This window comes from Dictyostelium discoideum (genome assembly GCF_000004695.1).
Source record: "Dictyostelium discoideum AX4 chromosome 5 chromosome, whole genome shotgun sequence".
In the NCBI taxonomy this organism is placed as follows: domain Eukaryota; phylum Evosea; class Eumycetozoa; order Dictyosteliales; family Dictyosteliaceae; genus Dictyostelium; species Dictyostelium discoideum.
Window position 1 is genome coordinate 5069947 of NC_007091.3, and position 14443 is coordinate 5084389.

The 14443-nt window shown below is 26.6% G+C and overlaps 5 protein-coding genes across 5 annotated transcripts; 2 read left to right on the top strand and 3 right to left on the bottom strand.

Annotated features, from left to right (window-relative positions):
• Nucleotides 1-866: 866 nt before the first annotated feature.
• mvpB (major vault protein) lies at nt 867-3520 on the top strand (the record flags this gene model as incomplete). Its single annotated transcript, XM_630276.1, has 2 exons — nt 867-926; nt 1040-3520. 2 exons carry the CDS (start codon nt 867-869, stop codon nt 3518-3520), a joined length of 2541 nt encoding a protein of 846 aa, XP_635368.1.
• A 348-nt stretch (nt 3521-3868) lies between these two features.
• Nucleotides 3869-7063, bottom strand: glpD (glycogen phosphorylase 2; the record flags this gene model as incomplete). Its single annotated transcript, XM_630277.1, has 3 exons — nt 3869-6165; nt 6270-6841; nt 6951-7063. The coding sequence occupies 3 exons, from the start codon at nt 7061-7063 to the stop codon at nt 3869-3871; spliced, it is 2982 nt and encodes a 993-aa protein (XP_635369.1).
• A 759-nt stretch (nt 7064-7822) lies between these two features.
• Nucleotides 7823-12625, bottom strand: nup155 (nucleoporin 155; the record flags this gene model as incomplete). The annotated part of the gene is made up of 2 exons (XM_630278.1): nt 7823-11592; nt 11668-12625. The coding sequence occupies 2 exons, from the start codon at nt 12623-12625 to the stop codon at nt 7823-7825; spliced, it is 4728 nt and encodes a 1575-aa protein (XP_635370.1).
• A 497-nt stretch (nt 12626-13122) lies between these two features.
• Nucleotides 13123-13350, top strand: DDB_G0291165 (hypothetical protein; the record flags this gene model as incomplete). The annotated part of the gene is made up of 1 exon (XM_630279.1): nt 13123-13350. The coding sequence occupies one exon, from the start codon at nt 13123-13125 to the stop codon at nt 13348-13350; it is 228 nt and encodes a 75-aa protein (XP_635371.1).
• Nucleotides 13351-13446: 96 nt separating this feature from the next.
• On the bottom strand, nt 13447-14244 carry DDB_G0291167 (hypothetical protein; the record flags this gene model as incomplete). Its single annotated transcript, XM_630280.1, has 2 exons — nt 13447-13757; nt 13875-14244. The coding sequence occupies 2 exons, from the start codon at nt 14242-14244 to the stop codon at nt 13447-13449; spliced, it is 681 nt and encodes a 226-aa protein (XP_635372.1).
• Nucleotides 14245-14443: the final 199 nt, after the last annotated feature.

Below are 14443 nucleotides of genomic sequence, written 5' to 3' on the forward strand. Positions count from 1 at the left end.
TATCTTTTTTGGTTTCTCGTTGTTGATTACCATAAAATTAGTGGAATTTTTAGAAATCTTATAAATAAATTTTTTCTTTTTTTTTTCTTTTTTTTTTCATGAAAAAAATTCAAAATGAATTTAATTTAATTTTTTTAATTTTTTGAAAAAAAAAATCATTCAAAAAAAAAAATATAAATTTAAAAAAAATTTTATCATTTTAATCATTTGTTAATCAAATATCAAAGTAAATATTATTATTATTATTGTATAAATAATTAATTCAATTTTTTTTTTTTTCTTTTTCTCTCCCCATCTTTTGCAATGTAATAATACAAAAAAAAAAAAAAAAAAAAATAATATAAACAAATAAATATCAGAATCAACCCACACATATAAAAAAAAAAAAAAAACTCGCAGCATATTGGTTTTAAAAAAAAATAAAATAATAATAATAATACCCAAGATTAAAAAAGAAAAAAAAAAAAAAAAAAAAAAGGAATTTAATAATTAAAATTTAATATTCAAAAATAAAAAATATCATAATCAAATTTGATTTTTTTTTTTTTCTTTATTTATTAACAAAACTATTCACACACCATCCGATCAATCTTTTTTTTTATGTTTTTTTTTTTTTTTCAGATATTTTTCCTCTAACTGCAAAATATCCTAATTTTTTTCAAAAAAAAACATTTTTTTTTTATTTTTTTCTTTTTTTTTTTTTTTTTTTTTTAAATTTTTTTTTTTTTTTTTTCTAAAAATTTTTTTTGATTATTAACTTTATCAAATTTCTTTTTTTTTTTTTTTATAGATTTTTTTTTTTTTTTTTTTAATTTAAATTATTTTCTCCAAATTTATTTTTAATATACAAATAATATATATATAAAATGGCTACACCAGTCCAAGCTTCTACTGTAATTCGTGTTAAACCACATCATTATATTCATGTAAGTAATTTTGAATTTAATTTTTATAATATAATAATTAAATATTTATATTAATAATTTATATTTTTTTTTTTTTTTATAAATTATTATTATTATTTATTAAATTCTTTTAGGTATTAGATAATAATACAAATGTTACAAGAGTTGAAGTTGGACCACAAACATTTACTAGACAAGATCATGAACGTGTATTAAATCCAACTCCATTACCAATGATTTTGATCCCACCAAGACAATATTGTATTATTGAAAACCCAATTATTAGAGATAAAGAAGGTAAATTAGTTGTTGATAAATTCAATCAACCAAAACTCCGTCATGGTGATCAAGAAATTCGTTTCTCTCAAGATCCATTCCCATTATATCCAGGTGAAGTTGTCATTGCTCAACCAGTTCCATTACAAGTCATCCAAACCAATAGTGCACTTCGTTTGAAATGTCTTCGTGATTTCGTTGAAGTCAAAGCTGACAAAACCACAGTCAGTCACATTGCTGGTGATGAATGGTTATTCGAAGGTCCAGGTACCTATTATCCACGTGTTGAAGTTCAAGTTGTTGAACCAGTTCGTGCAGTTATCATCAAAGAAAATCAAGCACTCAAATTACGTGCTCGTCTCTCATTTGTTGACCGTCGTGATGTAGTTCGTCAAGTTGGTGAAGAATGGTTAGTTCGTGAAAGTGGTGCCTATCTTCCAGGTGTCAGTGAAGAAATTGTTGGTTTCATTCAAGCCTTAGTCTTAACCGATCGTATCGCTTATCAATTATTAGCCACTCGTTCATTCACCGATAGCTTTGGTAAAGTTAGAAAAGCTGGTGAAGAATGGATTATCACTCAAAAGGATTGTGATACCTATATCCCAGATGTCAATGAAAAAGTCATTCGTGATATTAAAGCTATCACTCTTACCAATCGTCAATACTGTATCGTTGAGAATCCAATTGATCCAAAAACCGGTAAAAATAAATTGGGTCACAAAGAACTCCTCCAAGGTGATCGTACTTTCTTCCTTATGCCAGGTGAAAGTTTAGTTAAAGGTATCCAAAATGTTAATGTTTTATCTGAAGATGAAGCTTTACTCTTAAGTGCCAAAGAGGAATTTGTCGAAAAGAAAGGTACCACCACCATCGTTCACAAACCAGGTGATCTTTGGATGATTTATGGTCCATGTGATTACATTCCACCAATTCAAGTCGATGTTGTTGAACGTAGAAAGCGTATTCCATTAGATGTCAACGAAGGTATCTATGTCCGTGATATTAAAACTGGTAAAGTTCGTTCAGTTCATGGTTCATCCTACATGTTATTACCAAATGAAGAACGTTGGGCTAAACCATTAGCACCAATCGTCGAAGAACTCCTCAAAAAATCTGCATCACGTGATCAAAATGAAGAACACAATGAATCTGATCGTGATTCAACCAAAGTTATCACCTATCGTGTACCACACAATGCCGCCGTTCAAATCTTTGATTACAGAAAGAAAGAAGCTCGTGTTGTATTTGGTCCAGAACTTGTTATGTTAGAACCAGATGAGGAATTCACTGTTCTCTCTTTATCTGGTAAGATTCCAAAACGTCCAAATCACATTCGTTCATTGGCTCTCTTCTTGGGTCCAGATTTCATGACCGATTTAATCACTGTCGAAACTGCTGATCATGCTCGTCTCTCACTCAAATTATCTTACAACTGGCACTTTAAGGTCGAGCAAGACAATCCATCCAAATTATTCGCCACCTCTGATTTCACTGGTGATTTATGTAAAGCCACTGGTAGTTTAGTTCGTGCCGCCGTCGCTGCCAGCACCTTTGATAACTTCCACAAACACTCTTCCGATATCATTCAACAAGCCGTTTTCGGTTCAACCGATGGTTCAAGCAATGATTGCTTATACTTTGAAACCAATGGTTTGGTCATCACAAACATTGATGTTCAATCTGTAGAACCAGTCGATCAACGTACTCTTGATTCTTTACAAAAATCTGTTCAATTAGCCATTGAAATTACCACCAAATCACAAGAAGCCACTGCTCGTCAAGAAGCTGAACGTTTAGAACAAATGGCTCGTGGTGAACTTGAACGTCAAAAGATTATCGATGAAGCCAAGAACGAAGAATCTCGTTCCAAATTGGTCCAATTACAAGCTCAATCAGCTGCTGTCGAATCAACTGGTCAAGCTGTTGCTGAAGCTCGTGCTCGTGCTGAAGCCGCCATCATTGAAGCTGAAAGTGAAATCAAACAAGCTCGTCTCTCAACCAGAGCCATTGAAATTGAAGCTCTCTCTGAAATTGAAAATCTTAAAGCCAAACATATTGTTGAAATCCAACACATCAAATCACTCAACAATCTCGAATTAATTAAAGCCAAAGAAAGTGCTACCATCGAAACTACCAAATTCGAAAACTATGTTGAAGCCCTCGGTTCCGATACTATCAAATCAATCGCCCAAGCTCCAGAAGAAACCAAGGCTAAATTATTAGCTGGTTTGGGTCTCAAATCATTCATGATTACTGATGGTAAATCACCACTCAATCTTTTCGATACTGCCAATGGTTTAATTGCTGATGCTCAAAGATCAGAAGTCGATGAAGAATAAAATTTTTAGTAATCACAGAAAAAAAAAAAAAAAATCTAAAAAACTAAACAAATTTAAAATTATATTTTTACAGCTTAATTGCCAAAGTAAAAATATAAAAACTAATAAACAAATAATGTAAAATTAAAATTAAATTTAACTTTTTTTTCTTTTTTTTTTTTTCTTTTTTTCCAAAATATATTATATTTTCAAATAAAATATTATTTCAAACCTTTCTATTATTTATTTTTAAAATATACTTTTATTTATTTATTTTTTTAATTATTGATTTAATTTTATTACTTTTGTTTGAAATATTTTTTTTTTATTTTTTTTTTATTTTTTTCTTTTTTTATTATTATTATTTAATTAATTTGTTGGATTACCTGGTTGACCACCAATATTAAAACCTTTTGTAGTTTGTTTTGGTTTTAAAGTGTTGTTGGTTTTATCACCACCAGAGATAACAGATAATGGAGAAGCAGAAGTTTGTTTAACAAAAGTTAAAGGTGATAATCTTTCAATTGAGATAGCATTGATATCATTTGGTGAACCAGATGGTGGTGGAACTAATAAAGAACGAGCTTCTTCATTTGAAACTGGAACTGGACCTGGTCTCTTCCATTCTTCAATACCCCAAATTTGTTGAGCATACTCTTTAATGGTTCTATCTGAACTGAATTTACCACAACAAACTGAAGCCATAATTGATTTTTTAGCCCATTTAGCTCTATCTTTGAAATCTTGATCAATTGAATTTTGAATATCCAAGTAAGAACCAAAATCATAACTAAGAATGTAATGATCATTGCCACCACTAACAGAGTTGATAATATCTTGGAATTGTTCATGTGGACCAAAAGTATCTTCTTTAATAGCGGTTAAAACACGAGCCCATCTAGTGTCTGGTGTGAATTTTCCATCATGAATAATTTTCTTTACTTTGTTGACCTCTTCAGAACGAGCACCAAAGATGTACATATTTTCATGACCAATGGCATCACGAATTTCAATGTTTGCACCATCCAAAGTACCAATGATAAGACCACCATTCATACTGAATTTCATATTACTTGTACCAGATGCTTCAGTACCAGCGGTTGAAATATGTTGAGAGATATCAGAAGCTGGAATAATAATTTCAGCATTTGAAACACAATAGTTTGGAATGAATACAACCTTGAGAAGATCACCAACCTTTGGATCATTATTAACGACATCAGCTACAGAGTTGATTAATTTAATGATAAGTTTTGCCATGTAATAACCTGGAGCAGCTTTACCACCGAAAATGACAACTCTTGGAGCAACCTTTTTACCTTCTTTAATATCCAAATAACGATTGATAACAGAGAGGACATTTAAAAGTTGACGTTTATATTCATGGAAACGTTTAACTTGAACATCGAATAATACATCAACATTAACTTGAATATCGCATCTCTTTTCAATATATTTGGCCAAACGAATCTTATTGTTACGTTTAATTTCCATCCATTCTTTTTGAAATGAAGAATTATCAGCCAAATGAACCAAATCTTTAATGATATCCAAATTTACCAACCATCTGTCAGAGTTTAAGGAACGAGTAATAAGTTCAGCAAGTTGAGGATTTGATTGTTGAATCCAACGTCTTGGAGTGACACCATTGGTTTTATTTTGGAATTTGTTTGGCCAGATTTCATAAAACAATGGGAATACATCATGTTTTACCAATTCTGAATGAAGATAAGCAACACCATTAATTGTATGAGAGCCAACGATTGCCAAAAATGCCATACGAATGAATTTACCATCAGATTCATCAATGATTGATAGAGCTCTTCTCTTTGACATATCACCTGGCCATTTTTGGTCAACAAGTTTTAAGAATCTTTCATTGATTTCATAGATAATCATTATATGTCTTGGTAAAACATTTTCAACCATTGAAACGCTCCATTTCTCCAATGCTTCAGGAAGAACGGTATGATTGGTATATGAGAAGGTCTTTGTTGTAATATCCCAAGCTTCATCCCAACTCTTTTTCTCTTCATCAATGAGAATTCTCATTAGCTCTGGAATACCAAGTGTTGGATGAGTATCATTCAATTGAATGGCATGGAAATTGTGAAACTCTGAAAATGGTTTACCAGTTTCTTTGAATTGAGAGATAATATCTTGAATGGTTGCAGAAACAAACAAATATTGTTGTTTAAGACGTAATTCTTTACCTTGCATAGTATTATCATTTGGATAGAGGACATTGGTAATGTTTTCAGATTTCTCCTTCTCTTCAATGGCACCCAAATAATCACCACGATTAAATGAATCAAGATTAAATTCATCAGATGGTTTTGAACTCCAAAGTCTAATTGCAACAGTATTATAAGTTTTAAAACCCGGAATTGGATAATCATAGGCAACGGCTAACATTTGTTCACCTTGATCCCATTTCATAACTTTTTTGCCATTTTCATCTTCAACTTCACTAACTTTACCATAGAAATTAATTGGATAGCTAACATCCAAACGTTCAATTTCCCATGGTGATCCATAATTTAACCAATAATCTGGTAATTCAACTTGTTCACCATCAACTAATGTTTGATAAAACATACCAAATTTATAACGTAAACCATAGCCATATCCTGGAAAATTACAAGTTGCTAATGAATCCATAAAACCTAAATTTTAAAAAAATTAAAAAAAATTAAAAAAAAAAAAAATTAATAAAAATATAAAAAATATATTTAAACAATATATTAAATTTCTCTCTTTTTTTACATACATGCAGCTAAACGACCAAGACCACCATTACCTAAACCTGCATCTCTTTCTTCATCATAGAGATCTTCAAGTTTGAAACCCAAGTCCATTAAAGCATCAGAATATTTACCAACTAAGCCCAATGCACTAAGAGAGTTTTGAAGAGATCTACCCAATAAAAATTCCAAAGACATATAGTTTACTTGTTTAACATTCTTTTGTTTAAAGAAAAGTTTGGTATCCTTCCATCTCTCAATGAGTCTATCCCTGGTACAATATGAAAGTGCTTGGAAACTTGAGAAATCAGTACATTCACTCTTGGTTTGAGCCAAAGTATATTCAACATGTTTAACAAATTCTTTTTGAAGTGAACCCTTATCCTCTGGAAGATAGCTTGCCAAGAAAGCCCAAAGTAAAGCTTGTTCTTTTTCTTTATCACTTTCAAATTTCAATGAAGATAATTGAGTAGCAGGATCTTCTGATTGATTTGATGTTTGTTTTTGTTGTTGTTGTTGAGGTTGTTGATTTTGTTGTTCTTGATTTCTTTTATTTTTTGATTCTTCATAAAGTTGCTGTTGATGTTTTGCAACCAACCTTTTTAAAAAATAGAGAAATTAAAAAATATTTAAAAATATTAATATCAAATTTAATATTCTTTTAAAAAAAAAATAAAAATATTAAAAAAATTTTTTTTTAAAATTACTTTGGGTTGGAATTTGATCTTGGTGGGTGACTGGTTGCAGATGTAATTGATCCTGATCTATTTAATTTTGGTTTATCAAAGCCAGGAGAATTGGTACTTCTTTTTTCTTCCATTTTTTTTTAATTTGTTTTATTATTTTATTTTTTTTTTTATTTTGTTTTTTTTTTTATTTTTTTTTTTTTAATGAATAATATAAAAAGAAATACAAAGAAATATTAATTTATTGATGAAAAAAATAATAATATAATAAATAATGAAAAAAACCAAAATATAAAAAAAAAAAAAAAAAAAAAAAATATAATATTAATAAAAAAAAAAAAAGTAAATTAATTTAAATAAAAATAATATATTTGGTGGTGTTTGATAAAATTTGTTTTTTGTATGGAGCTATTTTTTCACAGATACCACTAAAATTTTTTTATTTGTGTTTAAAAAATTGTGAGTGGGTGAGTTTGCACTGTTTTTTTTTTTCCAACAATAGTGGGTAGAATAATACATTGTAAACTACATTATTAAAAAAAATTAATAAAAAAAAAAAAAAAAAAAAAAAATTCCATTTTTAGTTTATCCATTTTTAATTATTTTCATTATTATTACTATTATTTTTATTATTATAATTATTATAATTATTTTTTTAATTTTAATTTTTTTTTTTTTTTTTTTTTTGAATTATTATTATTTTTAAAAACACAATCAATAATTTATTTGTTCTTTATTATAATTAATTTTTAATATTTTTATTTGTTTATTTATTATTTTTATTATTTTTTTTATTTTTTGATTAGTTTTTAATTTAAAAATAATTTAAATTTAAATTATTTGATTTTGGACTTTATGGATTTTTTTTTTGGATTTTTTTTTTTTTTTTTTTTTTAATAACCTCTAAAATCTTTAAAAGATTTTGAAATTGAAATGATTTTTTCAAATTTAATTAATAATTGTTCCAATTTTTTAATAGTTTCTTGATTGAGGGAAGAACGTTGTCTATTAAAGATTGATTTGAAAGTTGATTCACGATTTTCAAGTGATTGAAGTATTTGTTTACTAGAGAATAATCTACGTTCAGTAGCGGTTTGAATAGTGTTTATGAGAGATTCGACAAGATAAAAGTAAACACTAGTTATATAGATAAGTGATTCATCTTCTTCTTTCCAAGAGCCTTTTTCAATGGTATTATTGTAATAGTCAACCAAGATCCAATAATCTATTTTTACATGATCATGTAAAGAGCTTGTTAACCAATTTGGTGAGATTTCTTTCTTTTCAGCTTCACTCTTATTTCTTGAGAAATTGAAAATGGCTCTTTCACCATAGTTTATAATGAATTCAACAGGAAAAGTGATTTCATTTGGATAGAAATCATAACCAATATTACTAATCTTTGAAACCAATGATTCAATGACACCACCGACGGAAATCTTTAAACCATCATCATTTTCAGCATTATCATCCAAAGATAAATTTGAAGATGGTGGTGGAATTTCTTTATCGATAATAATTTTCCAAAGGATTTGAATAAAGTTTTGATCACTATGATTACCAATATGACAAAGATATAACATTTGTTCATGAAGATAGTATTTTCTTGCATAATCAGTGAATAAAGTTGTAATATCAAAGATTGTTTTATTAAGATTTGAAATTGATTCCTTAATTTGATTAATATCAAATGGTTGACCACCATTATTATTACTACTATTGTTTCTATTATTTGATTCATTTGGATTATTTAGATAATTTTCTAATTGAAGTACAATTTGTTTTTGAATATTTGCAAATGTAATTTGATTCTTTGCTTGAATGTAAGCATCTTCATCCTTTTGTTCACTTAGAATCATAGTACAATTTGTGTAGGCTAAAATCTTTTCATCTAAAGTTGTAGAACGTTCAGCGATTTGGAATAATACATGAACTGCTTTTAATAATTCTTGATGTTTTGCTAAAACTTTCCAACAAAGATCAATATCATTTGCAAAAAGGAATTCAGTAATAAATGGTGTATTAATTTCAAAGAATTTTGATGTCATTCCATTGTTTAATATCCATGAATAAATCATTTCATGTGCTAATCTATCTTGACATACTAAAACTTGTTGAATTATAATATCAATAATTTCAAATGTATTATTATAATTATTATTATCACCACCACCACCACCACTATTATTATTATTATTATTATTATCAGATTGAATAAAATTTAAAAGTTTAATAATTTCTTGAAAAGTTGATTTCTTTTGTGATAATTTTAATTTAAATTCATCAGAAGGATTATTTGAAGGTATTAAAGTGATACCACGTGGATCTAAATCTTGAGCATATTGTAAACAGAGTGGAGTGACATAATTGAAAGCTTTAATAGCAATGAATAAATCAACAATCTCTGATAAATTATAATTTGGTGAAATTGAATCTAAAATCAATGCTGAATCTTTAACCAATGAATCAGTGAAATAGGTTGAACCATCACGTAATACCATATTAAGTTTTTCTTTAACCTTATAAAGTTCTCTATTCTCTTTTTTAAAGAATATTGGACATTCAGTCTCTAATTGATTAGAAACTTGATCAATATTAATATTATGACTATTTAATGTTTTCATTAATGAATCAATTAATAAAGTTAATGTTGAATTACTTGTTGATGTTGTTAGTGGTGATGTTGATGATGATGATGATGATGTTGTTGATGTTGTTGTTGTTGTTGTTGTTGTTGTTGTTGATGTTGTTAAACTACTAATTGTTGGTAATGGTAAATTTTTACCAAGTATATCACTATTTAAAATATCTCTAAATTTTAATAAATCAATTTTTCTTTTAATATCTAATTCAATTGAAGATGAATCAAATAATTGTTTAAAATTATATTGAGAAAGAATTAAGAATAAATTTAAAATTTGAATTGATTTAACAATAATATTCTTTAAACCAATTAAACTTCTTTTTTCATTTTTAATAGCTTCATCTTCACCATAGATTTCATTTGAACTGGAGTTATTGGCTGTAGTTGTTGTTGTTGTTGTTGAAGAAGTTTTATTTGTGGCAATTTTAATGATTGGAATTTCTTGACCTTTTGGAATTAATTGAGAGATATCTAAAAATGATAATAAATTACTAAGATGAGATTGAAAGAGTTGAAGTTGAACGATAGACCAATAGGAACAACCAGCTGATGTGACAACTGATTGATTCCATAATGGATAAAGTACACGAGCCAAATAAGCCAATAAACCATTGTAAGCATTTGAATACATGAGTTCAGTTTTATTTACAGGAGCACCCATATCACCAAACATTTGTTGAATGACCACTGGTTGATAATATTGTGGTTTACCACTCTTTCTTCTTAGAAAAGTCATAGCAAGATCAGCGATTCTAGTGGTGGTTGTCTTTGGTATACTGATTCCCGAATAAACTTGATCATGTAATAGAATGGAGCTATGTGGTGAGGAGCAATAGAGACTAATACAAAGTGATGAGGCGATGATTTTACCAAATGCATCGAAAAAGTTATCAATATCTTGTGGATTATTTGAAGAGAGAATATTCTGTAACAAATCGACATATCTTAGTTTGCTAATGAAATGAAGTCCCAATGAATTTAAACATAGGAAACGACGTGGTGTATTCATATGTTCGTTGGATAACTCTTTGTAGTAAACGGTTGGTTTACCATCATTAACGATATCCTCTTTAATGACTGATACACGACCACGAATTGAAAATAGATTTGATTTCTCTGATAAAGTATCTTGTGAGATTTGATTTGAGAATCCACTTTTACTAGTTTCATAATGTGATTTTATAATATCATTACCAAACAATGTGGTACCAACTAATCTATCCTCTTGATCACTAACTTCTGATGCTGTAAAGAATACACCATTCGAATAATAGGTATAATGAATATTACTATTACCATTATTATCAACATTATTTGGTGGTGATCTAATATAGGCTAATCTATTCAATGTATAATATAATCTTTCACCACTTGATAAAATCGCTATAAAATTAAATTCAGTTTCTTTTGGTGAAATATGAATTGACATTATTACCATATTTTTACGTGAAAAATTTTGTTGTTGTTGTTGTTGTTGTTGTTGTTGTTGTTGAAGAGGTTGCTGTTGTTGTTGTTGTTGACCATATTGATTTGGTTGTTGTTGTTGTTGTTGTTGACCATATTGTGATTGTTGGTATTGTTGATTTTGTTGTTGCTGTTGATATTGATATTGTTGTGAATAATAATTATTATTATTATTATTATTATTAATATTATTATTAAATAATGAATCAATATCATTAATTGGATAAATAGTTTTAAGATGTTCAAATTTATCACCAATTTTACCTAAACTATAAACATTGATTGTTGAATCTTTTGATAAACTATATAAAAGATAACGATCTTCATCATAGATTAATTGAATGATCTCTTTTTTCTTTGATAAATTTATAAATGAATTGAAAAAGGTTTGAGTGAGATTAATTTTTTTAATCTTTTCATTACTAAACCAAAATAAATTATCTTTACTATATTCAATTTCATAAATATTACCATCTTGTCCTGATAAAAATATTCTACCTTCTTTTGTACCAACTATATCTGTTATAAATATATTATCTGATGGTATTGATAATGCTTAAAAAAAAAAAAAAAAAAAATTTAAAAATTAGTATGAAATTTAAAATCTTTAAAAAAAAAACATAAACTTACTTGATAAAATTTCAAATTTAGTTTCATTTGAATAACAAAGTGCAAATAAGAAAATTTCAACATGAGTACAAACTACCATAACTTTTTTAACAGCATCTTTAAAAGTATTTTTCTTTGGTTGAATGAGGGCACAATTTGTGATAATTTGAGATAGATTATGAGAGATTAATTCACCAGAATCACGATAATCCCAAAGGTAAAGAGTTTGATCGATTGAAATCCATGCTCTACCAATCTCTGGGAATAAACCCAATAATGATTTGGTTGATGTACTTAAATAACCATTTGTAATCTCTTGTGGTAATTCAATATGTTTTTCAATGACCAATGTTGACCAGAAATAACTACCACCATCGAAATAATTAAATCCTGGATCACGTTTATATAATACCTTTAAGGTTGGATCTGGTATTGTAGCTACTTTATCAATTGATGAATCAATTGATTCAATTGAATTTAAAAAGATTTTCTTTAAATCCTCTTCTTTATTAAATGGTGTAATCGATAATAAACTATTGGTTTTCTTTTGCCTCATTAATTCCTGTTGTTCTTGTTCTTGTTGTTGTTGTTGTTTTTGTTGTTGTTCTTTTAGTTCTTGCTGTTGTTGTTCTTGTTCTTTTTCTTGTTGTGATGGAGATTGTGTTTGTGTTTGTTGTGGTTGTTGTTGTGGTTGTGCTTGTGGTTGTGTCTGTTGATCCTGTTGGTAAACAATATTATTATTATTAATATTATTATTATTATTAATTATGTTATTATTAATAAGTGGGGTTTGATAATGATATTGTGGTTGAATAATTCTTTGTTGACTTTGTAGAGGGAATAAATTATTTGATATTCCAGAGGTGGGTGTTTGAATATTATTTCTATATATGGATTGTTGTTCTGGTGATGGTAAATAATTAAATTGACCATTCTGGTTATTATACCCTAAGTTTGGGTATAATTGTGATTGACGCATCTTTTTTATTTAATTTTGAAAAAAAAAAAAATAAAAAATAAAAAAAAAAGTTATATCTTCAGTTTCTATTTGATGAACACACAAAAAAAAAAAAAAAAAATGAAAAAAAAAAATAAAAAAAAGAGAAAATTTTTTCGGCCAAAAAAAAAAAAAAAAATAAAATAAAAAATGAAAAAAAATAGGTGAAATTAGAATTTTGACTGTAAAAAAAGAGATAATGGAAATACCATTATGGTATATATATTTTTTTTTTTATTTGAAAATTAAAATTTATTGTGTGGGCTTCAATTGAAAAAAAAAAAAAAAAAACCTTTAAAATATAACCAATTTAGAATATTTTTTTTTTTTTTTTTTTTCACTTTTGGTTCCAAATTTCCCTCCTTTTTTCCAAATTTTTTTTTTTTTTATTTTTTTTTTTTTTTGGGAATTTATTATTTTAATCTCAACATTATTCATATTATATAAATAAAAAAAAAAAAAGAAAAAAAAAAAAAACAATGGATAAAAAAGATCAATTATATAAACAAATGTCAATGGATAGTAATAGTGGATTAAATTTTGAACAATTAAAGAAATTAAAAGTGGAAGAGTATATAGAGTTTCAATATAATCGTCAAATTGAACTTTTAAATAAATATACAGAAAATAAAATCCAAGAAATTGTAAATCACAAAGAAAAATTAAAAAGAGAATTAATTGAACAACAAAGAAATCAAGAAAATTAAAAAACTTCAAAATAAATAAAAAAAAAGAAATGGAAAACCTTTTTGTAAATGGAAATTATATATATATTTTTTTTTTTTTTTTTTTTTTTTTTTTTATTATTCAATCTTTTTTTTTGGTAATCTATGCATAAAAGTAATTTGTGGTACATCATTATTTGGTACATTACCAACATTTGGTAATTTTTCTTGACCCAAAATGGTGAATCCATGATTTAAATAAAATTGTAAGTTTACATCATTTGTACATTCAATATAACATCTCTTTTGTTCACGATCAAACTTTTCAAATAATTTATTTAATAATTTTGATGCTAATCCTTGTTTTCTAAATTTAATATTTGTAGCTAATGTAACCAAATAATAACAATTTAATGCATCAAATTCTTCAAATCTAATTGAAATTACATCTAAAAAATAATAAAAAAAATAATAAAAATAAAATAAAATAAATAAATAATTTATTAGTTTTCTTATTATTATTTTTATTTTTTTATTTTTTATTTTTTATTTTTTTATTTTTTTACCTTCTAATTTTAATAATCTTTCATGAGTTAAAGTTAAACCTTTTTTTAATAATAAATCTCTTTGAGAATCAGTGAATTCATCCCATTTATCTTCAGGCCAACCTATTGATGGTGGTAATATAAAAGCTATGCTATTAAATGATGAATCTAGTGCATAGCATTCATTGAAATCTACGATTTGATCTACGAATGCACGTTCCATATCAAACATAAAACTATGTCTTTCCTCTTCTCCAAGTTCATAAAACATATATTTAAAATATGGATCATTAATGAATGAATTACCTGCTATTTCTGATACTATTTCCATATCTTCTCTTTTAATTAAATATAACTCATCTTTTTTATTATCTGTAGTAATACAATCCATTTTTGTTTTTTTTTTTTTTTTTTTTTGTAAAAGCAACAAATTAATAATAAAAAAAAAAAAAAAACGAATTTTATTTTTTTTGTTTTTTTTTTTATTTTTTTTTTTTAATTTTCTGGGAAAAAAGATATCAAGAAAAAAAATAAAAAAATAAACATTGTTTGGTTCTTAATTGTTTTGAGAAAAAAGAGTGAAAAAATAT